At 43.7% G+C, this 16,826-nt stretch overlaps 1 protein-coding gene across 2 annotated transcripts; it reads left to right on the forward strand.

Moving 5' to 3' along the window:
- The first annotated feature begins 6,866 nt into the window (after positions 1-6,866).
- On the forward strand, positions 6,867-15,796 carry NME5 (NME/NM23 family member 5). Of its 2 annotated transcripts, none has more exons than XM_014264802.3 (7): positions 6,867-7,383; positions 8,384-8,424; positions 8,515-8,681; positions 10,074-10,279; positions 10,642-10,742; positions 11,747-11,865; positions 14,129-15,796. In XM_014264802.3, the coding sequence occupies exons 3-7, from the start codon at positions 8,553-8,555 to the stop codon at positions 14,213-14,215; spliced, it is 642 nt and encodes a 213-aa protein (XP_014120277.1). In that variant the 5' UTR covers positions 6,867-7,383; positions 8,384-8,424; positions 8,515-8,552; the 3' UTR covers positions 14,216-15,796. The 2 variants fall into 2 exon arrangements, with proteins under 2 accessions (XP_014120277.1, XP_005483672.1); XM_005483615.4 differs by having other exon boundaries at positions 6,869-7,379.
- The last annotated feature ends 1,030 nt before the right edge of the window (positions 15,797-16,826 follow it).

The following is a 16,826-nucleotide window of genomic DNA, read 5'->3' on the forward strand; positions in this document are numbered from 1 at the left end:
ATACTGCCGGAGCCTGCGCCACACCGCAACAAGGCGCGTCCTGATTGGACATAGCTGCCTGTCACTCAGAAGATTCTGCTCTCGCTGCTGGCTGCCCTGCCGCGGTGGGCGGGGCCACGCGGGGAGAGGCGGGCGAGGCGCGATCGGGAGTTGCCGGCGGGGCCGGGCGGGATCGGGAATCGGGATTGAGGCCGCGATCGGCAATCGGGAACCGGAATCGCGATCGCGCTCCCAGCACGGTGCGGGTTGGGCCGCGGCGGAGCGGGCCCGCGGTTCCGCACGGAGGGTCTGGCCGCGGCCGGAGCGCTGGGCTGTGCTCCGAGTGCCGCCCCGCTCCGGGCCGAGGTGTGTTACGGGCCCTGAGTCAGTTACTCCAGGAGCAGAGGTTTGCTTGATGATTCCAGCTCTGCTGGTTTTGCAACCGAGCGGGGCCAGAGTTTGTTGTTTTTAAACTTAGCTTTGGATATTACATAACTCGGGGCTGGAGCGCTGAGCACGTGCCCGGGCCTTAATTCCTTTTGCCCAAGGATATGTCAGCCTGGTTGGCTGAGTTATGGGTGAGGAGTCCAGAAGACAACTGCTCCCTGTAACCAGACATTATTTTATGGTATACAGCTCATAATGTCCTGTTTGCCCACGCCAAAGGAGCAGATTTTGCCTTCTAGATATACAGGTAAAGTTTACACATCTTTAAATAAAACTGAAAGTTAAGCCCTTCGCTTGTGGGCAAAAAGTAACAATTATTACCTAACTTCGTGCAGTAAGGAGTGCACACGTTAATGCTCCACCCTCTGTCAAGTATGGCTTGTGGCTCAATTTAATCTGCTGTTAAAACTCAGGAGTGCCCACAGCCACTTGTAAATTGAAACAGTGCAGAAACATTTTAAGTGATCTGGTCTGGCTCATGAACTGTCCTTCAGCTGAGCTGCTTTTAGAACAGTTTTTATCCTAAAACTGTAGATCAGAATTCATCTTTAGGGATGTCTGTCTCAGCATAGGCTGCTGACAGGGTAAGGTATACTATACACAAACTCTCAACCACAACTTCTGTCTGAACTCCATAAAACAATGTTCTATGAAGTCAGGGCAGTAAAGACAGTACAGCAGGGCCAGTACACTTGAAAGTTGTAATGTCCTCAGGACAGGTTGTAGATGTTGCCTGATAGAGATGCTCATCTTTATGAGAACATCTTTTTATATCGTTTCCTTGTATTGAACTTTTAATAGAATGTTAGAAGCAAATAATTTTTTATAAGATACCATAATTTATACCATGTCAGAGGAGCTTACTCCACATCCAGCAAGGGGGCTTCTTGTGATTTTTCAAGCAGCTTTGGCTTAGATTTTAAACCCCTCAGGTCTGTACCAAAGAGATGTGGTTTGCGATTACAACCATCTGTCTGTCAGCTCAGTGCATTCCCTCAGCCTGTGCTGATGGCCTGCCTGGTGGGGAAATACCACACCTTTGTTTAAGGCACAGGAGCCAAGGCCATGCTGAGGCTGCAGGGCTGAAGTGGTGAATGCCCCTGCCCTGGTTCCCTGCCCATCTTCTTTTTGCAGCCTTTTGTGCATGCAGCTGTGGCAGGTGACTGCAGAAATGCGTCTGTGCTGAAGTTACAAGTTACAGAACCTGAGAGTAAAATGAAACTTGCGGCACTTGGCATGGGTCTGTCAGGCTCAGCTGATGGACATAACCTGAGTGCTCTGGATTACATATTTATAACTTCATTTTTTTGCAAGATTCACTGCCCATAACATCTGCTTTGTATTTTACCCAGTCTTGCTAAGGATGTAAATGACTGTCATTTCAATAGGACTTCTACATACATTTCCCTTTGCTTTCTCTTCTCTTTTTATTTCTCCAGTTCTCTTTTTTGCTTTGCTGAACCTGTCTCACCCTTCCCTACCACTGGCACTTAGTTAAGTGTTTTCAGTGTTTTCCTGTTTCTGACTAACAGCGCTTTCTTTAAAGCCTTGCACATTTCCAACTGCCCATTTCTCAATCTCCCACCCTGGCAATTCCAATTCCAGCAGCCCCAGCTGGCAGAGCTCTCTGTGATTCCCAGTTTTCCCATGTTAATGGCTGTTTGATTAAAGCTTTGGTGTCCCATATCCAAGAACAGGATAACCATGTGGTTGTAGACTGCCTAAGCAGCCTGGTTTGAGAACTGAGACTGGCCCAACCAACAGAGTCGTTCTTTATGCACCTAGACATCAAGGACTGAGAAATTTGAGAATATGGGTTGTTGTGATTATTTTTTGTCTCACCAGGCCCCATCATGCCACAGGTAATTTTAAAGAATTCCTCTGGGCTGTGACTTGGGTTTTGGTCTTGCTTTTCACTCCCCACTCAAAGTGGTTAATCAAAGAAAAGTACACACATACCTTCTTGGGTGGTAATTCTCCCTATATGACACATTCACTGCTGAGAAAAAAGAAACTATCATTGTTTGCCATTTTTTAATCCTGTAATTGCTATGTTTACTCATGGTGCTGACTGAAATTCCAGTGAATTTTACTTGCATATGGGCCTTCTGATCTTGGGTCTAATTCTGCTGTTCTGTCGGACTTGCAATTTATGCCAAGCCCTGCCCTTGCTGTCTCTTCATGCAAGTTTTGTCCCAGACCTATTTTAATTACCTCCTTCATTTTCTTGGTCATCCTCTCCATTTCCTCATTATTTCCCTGTTGATTTTCCTAGCTTCTCTTCTAAAAAATTTTAAAAAAAGAGAGAGAGAGAGAGAAACAACATATCATCCACTGCCTTAAAACTTGATGTAATTTCTGTTTCCTACATCCTATGCCTGTCTTGTCTAAGTTGATTGTATCTCAGGTCACAGATTGCCTACTCTACACCAAACACCACATTATAGGAAACTTCTGTCTGAGTTAGTCTTTATGCACAGCATAAGTAAATGCATTTTATTAATAATAATAATAATAATAATAACAACTATGCAAGTAATCCCATATATTTTAGTGATGGGACTGAATGTAATGGCTCAGAATAAGTATGGCAAAAAGGATTCCTTATGCTGATTTGCATAAGGAATACTTAGAATTAAGATGAATAGCAGATCTCTTTAAGTAGGAATTGACAATATATCTTTTAAAAAGCATTATTTAACCAATTGCCTCTTTTAATTTGTTAGATAAAAGATTTTTATTGGTTTATTAATACATCAATTTCTACATTGTGGTAATATCACAGTTACTACTTGTCTCTGAGCTTGGTGGCCTCAGGGATAATCCAAGCAAGCATTATTTTAAACATTGTCTAGAACAAATGAAGCAGCAAACACACACAAATGTTTTTGCCTAAAATGAAGTTTAGGTGAAAGCTTGATACCTATATGCAGTGTTTGTATAGAATGTCTGTATACAGATGAGGAGGAGCTTTATAGAAAATAAATTGCCAGCCACAACCTCTACAGGTGTTCAGCAGGAGCTCGTCCTGAGCCACAGGGTGGGATAAAGCTGGAAGGTTTTATCTGGAAGGCAGTAGTGGGATTCAGTTGTAGGGCTGCAGGAAACAGGAGGTGTCTTCACAGAGTGAAACAAAAGGTACATGGGGGTGTTGAGCTGGGAGCTTGGAGGGGAGGCAGGGCAATCAAGGACAGTGCTCACCAATGCTCCTGCAGAAAAAGGAAACACAAGGGAAAAAGGACTGACAAGCCAAGCTGAAACAGTGACTGGAGAAGCGAAAAGTGAGAAAAACTGCAAAAACAGCTGAGACATGAGCTAGATATGCTAAATATGACTGAAGGGCAAACAAGAGATTGGTTTAAAATGGATTGAGAAGCTTTCAGATAAGAGGAAGCGAAACCAAGTTTGATGGGGATTTAGGGTAGAACCCAACAAGAGACAAAGAGATGTGACTGGAAGAACCTGTCAGGTGACAAGAGGCACTTACACCAAAGGCACTTCTTTTCTTCTTTTTTTTTTAATGATAAAAGAGACAAACATCTCTGTGGGTGCCAAGAATCAGAGCAGACTGAAAGACTAAAGCTGTGAACAAATGAAGGAATGAGTGTTGGGAAGATCTGGAAATGAAATGGGGTGAAGTTATCAGGGCAAGTGATGGAGTTACAGAAGACATGTTGATAAGATTTTTGCTACTGCCACTTAGAGACTTGTAGACTGAAGAAGCATGAAGAGAATATTTTATCACTTTTATCTTTACAGAAAATGGTGAGATAACAAGTAGAGGAAAACAGACAGGAGGGCTTGACAAGGGTTAAGCAGCAGCAATGAAAAGCTCCCTGGGATTACAAGCGTGCAGATGAGCTGCAGAAGGAGAATTGTTTAGTTGTGAGAAGGCAGAAATGAAGAGAGCAGGCATGTGGGAGAGGAAGTTGCCTTGATCACAGGATTTCCTGCACTGCAAGAGTGTGCATGGGTGGAGCAAGCAGTGAAGGTAAGCTGGTGCTGTGAGTAGGTATGACAGTTCATCATGAAAAGAAATAAAGAACAGAGAGCCCATGGCGGTTGAAAGTTGTATGTGTGGTGAGTGTGTAGTTAGAACATTGCTGCTGGAGCAAACACATTTTTCTCTACTTAATGTCAAAATGCAAACAAAGCTAAAAGATGTACAAGCTTCATTTTTAATCAGTTTTACTAGTTGGTACTACTTCTTTAGCTTTTCTTAATTTATTATCACCATTCTGGTTTTCTTTCCTTCCTTTTTAACAGTCTGCAAGACATTAGTTTTTGCACTTTCTTGCACTATCAGAGGACCGAAATAATATTTTTCCTTAAACTGCTACTTATCTGGTGTTGCTGGGATGTAAATGCACCTGCAGCCACAATCTTTTGGTGGTATATTCCATGCCAGCTAAAAATAAGAGAGGCAACTAAGGCTTGTTAAACCGCTTAACAGATAAGATACAGCAGCCAGGCTGTGCCCTGAGAAGTGTTCAGAACCACAATGGTTCACTGCATTGTAATTATAATTTTTGTTCTGTTTCTTTTCCTAAAAGCATATCTCTGGCCTGCAGAGGTCATGGAACGTGCTTCAGACCAGCCTTTTAGTTATCAGAAATATTATTTCAAGCTCTGTAAAGACAATAAACAATGATATTAACCCATTGTTTTAAGGTCTGGTATATGGAATCCAAGGCTTTAGAGAAACCTTGGAGATGCTACTACTGTTGAGCAGCTTTGTTAGGGAGCACATAATGTCGTTTTCTATTAACGTGTGGGGCCACTTTAAATTTGTGCTTCTGCATTATTAAACCATCGTGGGAAGTGCAGCAGGAGGAAACCCGGGCAATTGGCTGCAGCTCCAGATGCAGCCGCTCGCTCATTGGAGAGAGGAGGATTCTCCCGAACTAAAATTAGACCATCCCCGCCCTCCAGAAATGCTTCTGGAAACAGCGAGGGGAGGAACTGTGCCACAGCCCGGGGAGCTGGGAGGGCAGGGGCTGTGCGGGCCCTGCTCCCAAACTGAGCCTGGGGCTGCCCTGGAAGGTGCTGCTGTGGGGTTCGTGTCCTGGGTGCCTGGAAAAAAATTACATAATAAAGAAACTGCAGGAGATTCACGTTCACAGTGAAACACAAATATTAAATTCAACATTTCTTATGTAATAATAATTCTGAAGTGTTCATGCAGGCAGAGGAAGCCTTTGAACTGCTAAATTTAAGCAAGGGCTGTCAGACTTGTGCTCATTGACTTTGAAAATAAATGAGTTGCTGAATTAACTCTGAACTAAACTAAAAAACTAAAACTCTTTCTATCAGCATTTCTTAAAAATAAAACTTGTTTATCCATTATCTCTGTGATGTTGCAGTGTTTACAGTGTCTTCAAATGAAATATTGGATAGGGTTAAAGAAACAAATGCCATGTGTGCATGTTGGTGAAGGAAAACCTATATCTGAATTTGTCTTGTGCACTTGGAGCCCTTATTTTTTAAGGTTATGAATAACAATGTCAGTCTTCGGTTTTTAAATATATTTCAAGGAAATATCTGCATATTTTTATTTCTTGTTTCTATATTTATATTATTCACATTACTTATGAAAAAGATTAAGGCAAATGGGCTTTTCTTACACTAAAACCAGTTTTTTGCTGTAAATTCGCTATTTCCTCACCTAACCAGGGCACATAATGTCAGCACCTCTGGCTCCAAATCCTAGGGGATTTTTTTGTCTTTCCTCCTTTGCCTTTTTCAGTGTGATACCATTAAAATTTAATGCCTGCACACCTGTGTTTTCTCTGTGTCCCTTTGTCAGTGTCACCTCAAGGGTCTGAGTGCTGTTTTGGCTGAACAGCACTCGGGTGTTCGAGCACCGGGTGTTCGAGCACCTGGGATGGCAGAGCTCGGTGAGCACACAGTGAGGAGGAGAGGGGACGAGGCTCGGGGGGAAAGCGAGGAGCAGGGCGGCGTTGGCAGCGCCGCGGTTATCGGGGCCGTTCCCCATCCACGCCCCGATAGCGCGGGGCCAGCTGGCCCGGCTCCACCGGGAGCGCCGGTAAACAAGCACGGGAGGTGACACCGGGGCACTACGGCTCATGGTGGGTGGACAGCGGATACTGCACAGGCAGTTCCTGCCAGCCGACAGCCCCAGAGAGCCGGGGAAATAGGGCATGTGTAGGCAGCAAACGCGTTGGCATCACGGCGCGGTAACATTTGGGGAAAATCCCCAGAGAATGCGGTTCCCCAGCTTTGCTTAATGGCCTGCTCACAATGGTTTAATGCACAAAATAGTGAAGGTTTCCTATTCGTTGCACCTTTTTGTTTTAAACGTGAAGTGGCGCGGAGAGCCGCTGTAATTGGCTCGCAGTGCCGAGAGCCACCATTAGAGCCGTGGCTCGGGGCAGCGCTACGGCTGTGAGGGAGCTCCCGCCCGCCGCCGCTGCTCAGGCGCGTCCGCAGGAAGCCTCCCCACAAACGCTGATAAATGACCTGGAACGGCTGCTGGCTTTTCCTTTATTCTTTGCCGGCCAATAAACCGCGCTACGTCGCTTCACAAGCGTTTGCTGTGAGCGCGTGGCTCCCTCAGCAGTTCTGAGCGTGAGGTGAAATCGACATAAAGCTTTTATTGTCAGGGAGGAATGAGGTTTTCGAGATGAGCCCCGGCGATCACAGCACCCCGCTCTTTATTCCCGCACCACCGCGGAGCCCATGCCGGGACAGCCACGTCTCCCGTCGTGTGCTTGGAGCCCGCGGCCGTCCCGGGTCCCGAGGCGCGCTCCGCCTCCGCCGCCATCACCGCGCTGCTCCCGGCCGCCATCTTCGTCCCGCCCCGCCGAGGCCCGCGGGCGCCATCTTGTGTCCGGGGGGCCGGCCCCGCCATCGCCCGGCAACGGCGGCGGCTCCGGCGGAGTCCCGGAGGCCGGGATAGCAACCGCGATAGCAAAGGCGGGCCGGGCCCCAAGGCAGGTGGATTTTGGGTTACAAGCGGACTTTGCAGCAGGGAGCAGCCAGGCAGGGTCTGCGTGTCTGGGTCTGGTGCAGGGCGGATGAAGAGAGCCCGGGCTGGGAGCGTGGGGACACGGCGGGGAGCGGCGAGGGAAGGCTGCAGGTGCCATTGTGTGCCGTTCTCTGAGGCACCGTCAGGATCCCCCGCAGCAACCTCGCTCCCAGTTCTCTCTAAAAGGTTAAGAGAGCTGAGGGTGTTCAGCCTGGAGAAGCAAAGGTTCCATGGAGACCTTAGACTCCATCCTACTGCCTAAAGGGGCTCCAAAAGAGATGGAGAGGGACTTGGGACCAGGACAGGGAGAGGCAGGAAAAGGGGGAATGGCTTCCCACGGGCAGAGGGCAGGGTTAGGTGGGATACTGGGGAGCCCTTCTTGGCTTTGAGGGTGATGAGGCCCTGGCACACGTTGTCCAGTGAAGCTGTGGCTGCTGCATTCGTGGAAGCCTTCAAGGCCAGGTGGGATGGGGATTGGACCAACCTGGGATGGTGGAAGGTGTCTCTGCCCATAGCAGGGTGGAACTGAATGGTCTTTAGGGTCCCTCCCAACCCAAACCATTCCCTGGTGAAAAGGTTACAAATGGACACAGGTCTGTCAGAAACCCCTGCACTGGTTCCACCACTCACAACACAATTCTGTGCTCTCAGCTTGCCAGGGCATCTGCTCAGTCAGAAAACCGACACTTTGTCTGGAGCCCATAAATACAGGAATTAAATAACCTCTGAGAAACTACCAACTCCAAATCATTAGTCTCACCCACAGACCTCATGTGTGAGGATACAGATTTGGGGTTTGAAGGAGCCCATGGTGGATGGAGGGTGTGGGAGCACAGGGAGCCACATCAGGGTGTGTGATAATGCCTCTCACTCCTCATGCATTGTCCAACTTGGTGAATAATAACATTACATTTTGGCCTTTTTTTCCACAAAATGCCACTGCACTGAAAATGGGAATGTGAACTGCAGAGTGCTAACTTGTCTAGAGAACATCTCATGGATTTTGTGAGGTGGGTGTGACCCTTTCTGTTCCTGGAGTGTCACCATAGGTGACTGTGCAGTAGACAAATTCCAAATGTCATGTACTGGTGTCATTGCAGTACGAAAGGGGCAAGTGAATTCTAATATAGAAGCCAGGATGGAGGTCTTAATGCCTGAACCTCAGATTTATGTGGAAAGAACTCTGGCTATCATCAAACCAGATGTCATTGCTAAAGAAGAAGAAATAGAGGATGTCATTCTCCGATCAGGATTCCGCATCCTCCAGGTAACAGGCTGTGCTCCAGAGAAAATAGCTGTAGTTTATGAGTCAGGAAAATATTTAACTTCTAGCAATCAAGCCCGTAACTAAGAGCTTGTGTGTCCAAAAATCGATTCATGTTCTTCATATCATTAAACATTGCTGCCAGATTCTGTAAGGAGATGCTTTTTGGTGCATGGGATGGAACAGAGCAGACCAACTATTTTGCTAACCCCAAGAAAACACAGACTTTATTAATAGACTCAGATTTAGCAAACATATGGAGCAGATGTGTGAGCTTTCCAATGCAACTCTTTGGAGAGTATATCATTCAGATCTTGCAAGATTTTGTGCAGTGTGCAAGCGGATATTAGAGAATTAATTGAATTCGATAGCTGGCCAGTTGCAGCCTAGCTAATTTTTTGTTTCCATTGTTTTTACATTAAATAGACTTTATGAATATTGAAATGAGCTTATGAATATTTAAATATACCTGTCCGGGCGGCCGCTGGGGGGCGCTGCTCCCTCGTACCTGTGGGCGGCAGGGGCCCCTCCTCCTCCTCCCCGCAAAGTCTCATTTTGTTTTGTTTTTTGTTTTGTTTTGTTTTTTTCGCTTCCTCCCTAACCTCTCTGGCTGTTTTATTTATGTGCATTTATTATTTGTATTTATTTATTTATGGATCTCTTGGAGCTACTCCAGAAGAGTTAATGAGGATGCTCCCTGGGCTGGAGGCCCCCTGCTCATCAGAAGATGAAACAAAATAGATTATTTATATATTTAATTGCAATATGTTAGTAGAGTCTTCTGATGTCTGCGGTGACTTTTGACACCAAAATTATTACCACTCTGAGTATATGGAATTCTTGTGTTGCACAAGTTTGAGCTCAAAGAATGCACTTTAATTTTTTTTTTTCTTGACTGTGGTTTCTGATAAGTTCCCAAAGTTGTCCTGATCCTGGCCACCTGCAGGCTAGGCAGCTATTGGGAGAGTCACAAAGCACTGAATGAAAAATAGAACAATTGCATAATTAACAGTGTGGGCTGGAGAGAAACTTGTTTAAAAGTAGAACATTGTGCTGTAGCAGCTGAGTAATAAAATCCTGCCCTTGTAATGCTCTTCACTTTTCCTGTACAGTGCTCTGTCATCTGGCAGCTGGAATGGCTGTGGTTTGCCTGGGCTAAAATCACATCTTACTCAAATGGGCTCTTCCTCAATTAACTTGGAAAACTTCTGCTCTTTGTTACTCTCTATCTAGAAGAGGATCCTATCTGACAGAATCAGAGGAATTTCAGAAGTTACTCTGTGTTCTTCACTTGAAGATATGACTGCAGGAGAGGACTCTATGCTGCCTTTAATTCTCTAACCTGTTTCAATGTAGCAAGCAGTTTTAATTTTTTTTTTCTTCTACACTTTATAGAAACGGAAGCTCCAGTTAAGCCCAGAGCAATGTAGCAACTTCTATGCAGAACAATTTGGAAAAATGTTTTTTCCTAATTTAACAGCCTATATGAGTTCTGGTCCTATAGTTGCTATGGTTCTTGCTAGAAATTGTGCAGTCTCATACTGGAAGGAAATGCTTGGACCATCCAACAGCCTAAGAGCCAGGATAACTCACCCTCACAGGTAACTCACTGACTGGCCTTGGGCAAGTCAGTAGGATTTTTTGGTCATTCTCTGGATTGAGACCAGAATTCATTTTTTTAAGTTTATTTGTTTGTTTGTACAGTACAGATACAGGCTTCTTATCTCTTCAGTTTTCTGCAACAGCTTTTCACTGTTGTTTTTTAGTATGCAAAGTTCTCCTATTTTATGGGGAATTCTGAATGTATGAATATTAAATTTTAGGTAGCTACTTATATTTAAAGCAACAGCAAGCCAATGTCTTGTTAATTGGTCCATATTTATTGCTTTTCTGTGCTCTCAGGCTGCAGAGACTTGGAAGGGATTGCAGTTGCCCTCCAAGCAGTTATTTCCCTTGTTTTCAGCTTAAGAGCACTCTATGGCACTGACGAGCTGAGGAATGGGCTCCACGGCAGTGTCAGCACCTCCTCAGCAGAGAAGGAAATTCGGTTCATATTTCCAGAAGGTAAAATGGGGCAGTTGGTTCCCTGCCAGTCCTGGGGGGATGGAGCTCTTCCCTGTCCTGCCCTGACTCCAGATACAACTGATTTAGGAGAGGTTGGCTTGGTTTGTTTGACAGGATTGTGGGTCTCTTTATGTATAAACTGACATTTTCTGCTATGGAAGGCTTACCAAAAATCTGTCTGAGGAGCCAGTGTATTTACAGAGATTGCCTCCACTTTTCAAACTCTGCTCTGGGAACTGGAGCAGTCAAAGCTGGTAAATGAGAAGAAATGGGAATCTATTACACTCCAGCAAGTGTTTCTGGCACAGTCACCCTCGGTTGACTTGAGAGACTGACTCTTTTCTTGGATTCAGGCTGAGTAATTACTATTCAAAAGCAGCTGGATGCTCACATGACAGTGCAATTCCAAAGTTAAGTGCCAGGAAAAGGGCCCTAGAACCTGGAAAGGCTGCAAGAGGATCTCTGGTTTGTAATGTAACAGGATTTGCTCTGACAGAAAGATGCACATGAAACTGCTAGAAAAAGGTGTCTGATACTTTTTGTCAGCTGTATCAGTGAGTTCAATAAAAGATGTTGCAGTTCCTTACAAACCCTACCCATTGTGTAAACCATGTCTCTTCTCACCCTGACATTCAGAGCATGACTAAAGGTGAGATTTTCAGGGTCTTCAGAAACCAGCTTCACACTGGAAAAAGAAAGTGCTGAACAAGGGATGTACGGTTTGTTTTCTGCCCCAAATGCATCTTCAAGGATTCAGGTTTTCCCCAGATGATGTGACTTCCTCCCTTTTCATAGCAGACTATCATTAGTACAATTACCTCACGGACAGAGTGAAGAAGTTTAGGGAGTTCCTTTGCAGTTTGTTGTGGGAGAAGCTATAAAACCCATGATATACTATTAACTTACTAAGGAAAAGAGCAGCTCACATATTTACAACCTTTGAAAGGATGTTGTGTCTCATTACTCCAGAGGCTGCTTTCTAACACCTGTGCTTCCTCCTGCAGCAATCCTGGAGCCGCTCCCCACTGGCCAAAGGGCTCGGGATTACCTGAACCTGTACGTGAAGCCCACGCTGCTGGCGGGGCTCACTGCCCTGTGCAAGGAGAAGCCAGCAGAGCCCATGGTACGTGCAGGGCCAGCTCTGGGCTGCACTCACCAGCTCATAGCAGAGCTGCTCTGCTGGTGAGGAGCTGTCAGCTGATGAGCTACTCTATTATTTGGTTTCACTAAGTTGATTTGTTTGTTAGAGATGACACAAGAGCGTGTTATAAGTCTCTAAACAAAATCAGTTTTCTTACATCTGGAAAAACGTGGTTAATGTATCTTTGTTAAAGCTCCAGTCATTCACACCAATAGTTATTTAAGCATGCAGATAATTAATGTGCAAGTTGCTGGCAGTTGTACAGCTACCGGTGTAATGATTTTACATCATTATCACATTTATAGTCAACATTGCATTTTTCTAAAGGATATTTTTCAGAAAAAAAAGCCTTAAAAATCACTTGGGATGTTCCTATGAACTATGTGATATACATGAGGCCATGTTTAATGTACTTTGATTGTTCCAGCTCTGTAACCTGTTCACTTTATCTGTATGTCTGGCACTGTTACCATAGAAATCTAGAAAACAGAGATGAAGTCCATTCCTTTGCCCAAAGGCCAAACCAGTTCTATCTATTCCTAACAAATGTGTGTCTGGCCTGTGGTTTAGCACTCCAAATGATGGAGAATCTACAGTCTCCCCAGGCAATCTGTTTCAGTGCTTAATTATACTTGTTAAAAGCTTTCACTAAAAGATAGCCTAAATCTCCTGGCTCCAATTTTAAGCCCATTACCTTTTTTTCCTTTTACTATCCCCAAAAGACATTGGAGACAATGTAATATCTTTTTTTTAAGCAACGTATTTCATATTTGAAGAGTATTCTCATTTTCTTTCCCTTTAGTCTTCTCTTTACTGTATTAAATACTGATATTTTTTTTTGTTGCATGTCCCATTTTTCTAACTCATTGTTTTGCCTTCCAGTTAATCTGCATTCTTAGCACAATTTTCTAGTCAATTATGAGGTATCTAACAGTAACTTCATTGAGACAGTGCTTTCCTTCCTTGCTTGTAAGAAAGCTGTATGAAGCAGGGTCAGCAGCTTTGCTAAAAACATTTTATTTGCATCTTCTTTGTTGTCCATAATGTCTGTGACTTGTAACAGAAGGAAAATAGTGTTGATTTGATACTGCTTCAGAAATAGATATTGCCTGTTGCTTTTCAGTTTGTGTTCTGCTAGGTGGCTTGCAGGGAGACTGTTGGAATGCTTTTTTTCCAGTATCCTTTTCTTCTTTCCTCTCCTTTTGCAGATGGCATCAGAAGGTGTCTGTGCACTCAGAAATACTTGCTGTCAGCACAGAGGTTTTCTCAACCAGTTCCTTAAGCAATACAGGATAAATTTGTTTAGTTTAAATGATTTGCAGATTTCTTTTTTTCCAAAGTAGTTTTCCTAAGGGGTTTTGTGTTTTGGGGTATTTTGTTTGTTTTCCATTTCTGTCTTGGGTTCTTACTACTGAGCTGTTGTTTTACCTGTCCTAGTCCTGTTTGGCTCTCCCTTTGCAAACCTTTAATTCGTGGTAGTAAAAACAGAGTGTTGCTTACCTTGCCTTTCTGCTCTTCACAGTGTGCTATGAAGTTTGTTGTTCTCAGCATTCCAGAAACCAGTCGTCAACAGCCTTGTGAAGTAAATAAGGATGTGTTAAAAACTTTGCTTTACAAGTGGAGAAATCGAGGCAGAAGGTTAATTTGCCTCAGGCCAGGCCCAGACTGGCAGATGGAATTAGGACCCAAGGCATTCCTGCCTCCCACATTCTCATTTAAGTGCAATGCTGGAAAACTTAAAAGATGAATTTTAAAAAGTAACCATGTTTGAGTTTTACATTGTAGGTACTGTGTGGTGGTTCAGTGTAGAAGGCTGGCACTCTTATTGAATTAAGTATCTCTGAGTGTTGTCAGCAGTAATATTTCATTAAGCAGCTTCATGCATATTGTGCAGCAGCATTCCAAAACAGAGCTGGCTGAGTTATTTGAACTATGGCTCAAATGGTCTTGTACTTTCACAAAGATAAACATTGCCAGGACAAGTTGTCTTCTAAAGGTCGTGGTGCATTGTTCAAAAGCAGGATAGGCTGGGAAGATTTAATAAAACATTTTTAAAAAACAAGTTATCTGCATGTCCATTTCTTTCTAAAAGGGCTGAATTTTGTGCACAGTAGGAGAGTATCTGTAGCAGAGCTTTCAAATAATGCTTTTATATATAATAATGCTTTTATAATGTTATTCTCTGAACTTAATAGAAAGCAACAGAAAGCTGAAAACATTTGGGTTTTGTGTTTTTTGTTCACAGATTTGGCTTGCTGACTGGCTGATTGAACACAACCCTAACAAACCCAAGCTACAATATCACGTCTCTCAGCAAGAGCATCAGCAGTGAGAGCTTGGGGAAACCATCTCACCCATTCCAAGTTACAGATGTGTGTTGTCATTTTTGGTGTGTCCTTTGACTCTATAACCAACTCTGTCTAAAGTAAATGCATTTGACATAACTGCTTGTGTCCTCATGGGATAAATAACCCTACACTTAGCCAGGATGTAGTGGTTCTAATACCTTCTCTACTGACAGAGGGAATGTAGAATTACACAATAAATTTATGGCATTGGGTGATTAGAAAAAGACAATGTTCTCAGTGGTTGTGACTTACTGCTGTTGTCCACATTTTTCTTAGTTTGGCTGTGTGGGAGAACAAAATCATTTAGAGCAGTGTGGATTCCCAAATGAAATGCACCTGGCCTGTGCTTTGTGAAGCCAAGGGTTGTGTTCCAGGAATTTTTTAGCATAAATTCAGTTATGAAGGGAGGAACTTGGATGTAATGTAGAAAACAATTACTGGAGGCATGTTACCAACTTTGGAATTTTAATTGCTGATGACATCACCCAGCTAAGGTTGTCCTTGAAGGTGATTCACTGAAGTCTGATGTATTTTGTCAGAATGTAATCTGAAGGATTTATTTGAAGGTACATTCAATGCACCTTTCCCATCTCAGTGGCAAAGGGCTCAGGGACTATAAATAACAAGAAGATGTATTTTAGTCAAGGACTGAGGTTGTCTTCCAACATTTGTTTGCAATAAAGGTGCTTAATTGGAACAGCTCACCTTAAGAGTGTTTTCTGTGTTCTCCTGCTCCTAAATGTACACAAATTTCTGTTGTTTTCCTCAAACTTTCATGTGTTCTGTTGAAGAATTTCATAAGAGTGCTCTTCCACAGGCAATGGGTTAATCCTGTGCTATTTTCTTTATGAAGTAACTAAACTGTTTTTTGGGGATGTGGGGCTTTTTCATTTTCTTCAAAGAGCTGTACTTATGCTGTTAATAACTTCAAGCTTTGTATCTTATGGTTTGACTGGCTATAATGAAGGAAACTGTAATTTTCATAACTCTGAAATAAGAGTATGCTTGACTAATACTAAACAAACAAGCAATTTCATAATTTGTTTCATGAAAAAACTTGCTTCCCCAATTTGAGTAATTATGAGAAACATAAGTCATTTTTCTGTAACATCAAACTTTGTTGAAGTGAATTGTTTATCCTCTCAGTGGAACAAGCCACTGTTGCCAGCCCAGATAACAAACATTTATAAACTGGTCCCTACAGTTCCAAAACCTAAAAATCTTGAGACTGCCAAGATAAGGAAAAAAAAAGAAAGCTCAAACCCTCAAATAATGAAGAATAGAAGTATGAAGTGGTTAGAAATACAGTAAATAGATCTGTTTTCAACCAGTTTATTTTGCCTATAATTATTGTCCCCATATGTGTCTGATTGCTCCAATTACAGGACGGTTGTGCTTTGTGGTTTCCTGTCAGCCAAATAAAAAATACATTTTCTAAAGATGTCAGAAAAGAAAATCCAGTAAATTCACAAGGCATTCCCCTGTATTTGGTTAGTTACTACGACATTTGCCTGCTTATTTTGATGTGCTACTGTTTGACAATAAATGCATCCTTAATGTTCCTGCTGGAGTTTTCAGTGTTGTTTTTATGCCAGAGCTGTGTTATGTTGGATGAGAATAGGTGGGTCCTTACCCAGGGGGTGGGAGAAAGGACAAGGGCAGCTGGTGTTGCAAATGTCACCTTTGTCACCCACACAGTACAGACTCTGCCATTCAGGTGTTCATCTCTCATGGAATTATTCTCTCCTGTTGGAGCTAACACCTTCAATTGCTGAAGGTGTTTGCTTCCATTTTCATAAGGAAAAGGTGGAAAGAGAGAAATTGCCTTTGTCCCCTGGGTGCGTCCTGCCTCCCTGTGTCCCCGCACACAGGACAAGCACTGATCAGCAGCTGTCACAGCTGACATCTGAGGAACCTGCATTCACAGGGCTGTGGGCAGAGGGTCAGCGCCGGGAACGTGCAGTGGCTGAGCAGCCTGATCCCGTGGGGGGAGCTGTGACACCACAGGAGAGGCTGCTGGGGCATGCACTGCTACATTTCTTATGGACTTTAGGTTTTTATTTAGCCCAGAGTGGTGCAGGCTTGGCCAGGGTTATAAATCTGAAGCACAGAAAATGGAGCTTTGGGGAAAAGCCCAGATTGACTGAAAGATGTGTTTCCATTTGATGTCAGCAAGGTGAGATATTCTCTGTCAAACCAAAATAATTACCTTGCCTTTTGAGTTCTACTGGGCATTTTTAGCTTTGAGGGAGTTCGTTTTAGTTTTACTGCCTGAGTGCTGGAATGGATCTGTGTCCATACAATGAGTAGTTCAGTCTGTTTCCCATAATTCTGTTTTTTCAACAGAGCTCCTCCTGGAACTTTGCTTATCATATGCTTGCTATCACCTGCACTGGAAGTTGTTCTTGGAACTATACAGATTGAGCTAGGCTTGAAGTATGTGATTGTTCAGCCTTCCTGTCTCACAAGAGATTTATTATCTTCAGGAAGAGTTAAACTGCCAGGAACCTTGGATGTACTTCAGAGATGGCAGAAGCCTCAGCCAAAGGCAGTTTCCCATTGCCTGCATCTATCAGAGCATTCCAGCATGCCAAG

This window comes from Zonotrichia albicollis, chromosome 15, assembly GCF_047830755.1.
Source record: "Zonotrichia albicollis isolate bZonAlb1 chromosome 15, bZonAlb1.hap1, whole genome shotgun sequence".
Lineage (NCBI taxonomy): Eukaryota > Metazoa > Chordata > Aves > Passeriformes > Passerellidae > Zonotrichia > Zonotrichia albicollis.

Coding starts and splice junctions, on each gene's coding strand:
- NME5 (XM_014264802.3), top strand. CDS start 8,553: ATGGAGGTCTTAATGCCTGAACCTCAGATTTATGTGGAAAGAACTCTG. Junction 8,682..10,073: donor CAGGATTCCGCATCCTCCAG/GTAACAGGCTGT, acceptor TACACTTTATAG/AAACGGAAGCTCCAGTTAAG. Junction 11,866..14,128: donor AGAAGCCAGCAGAGCCCATG/GTACGTGCAGGG, acceptor TTTTGTTCACAG/ATTTGGCTTGCTGACTGGCT.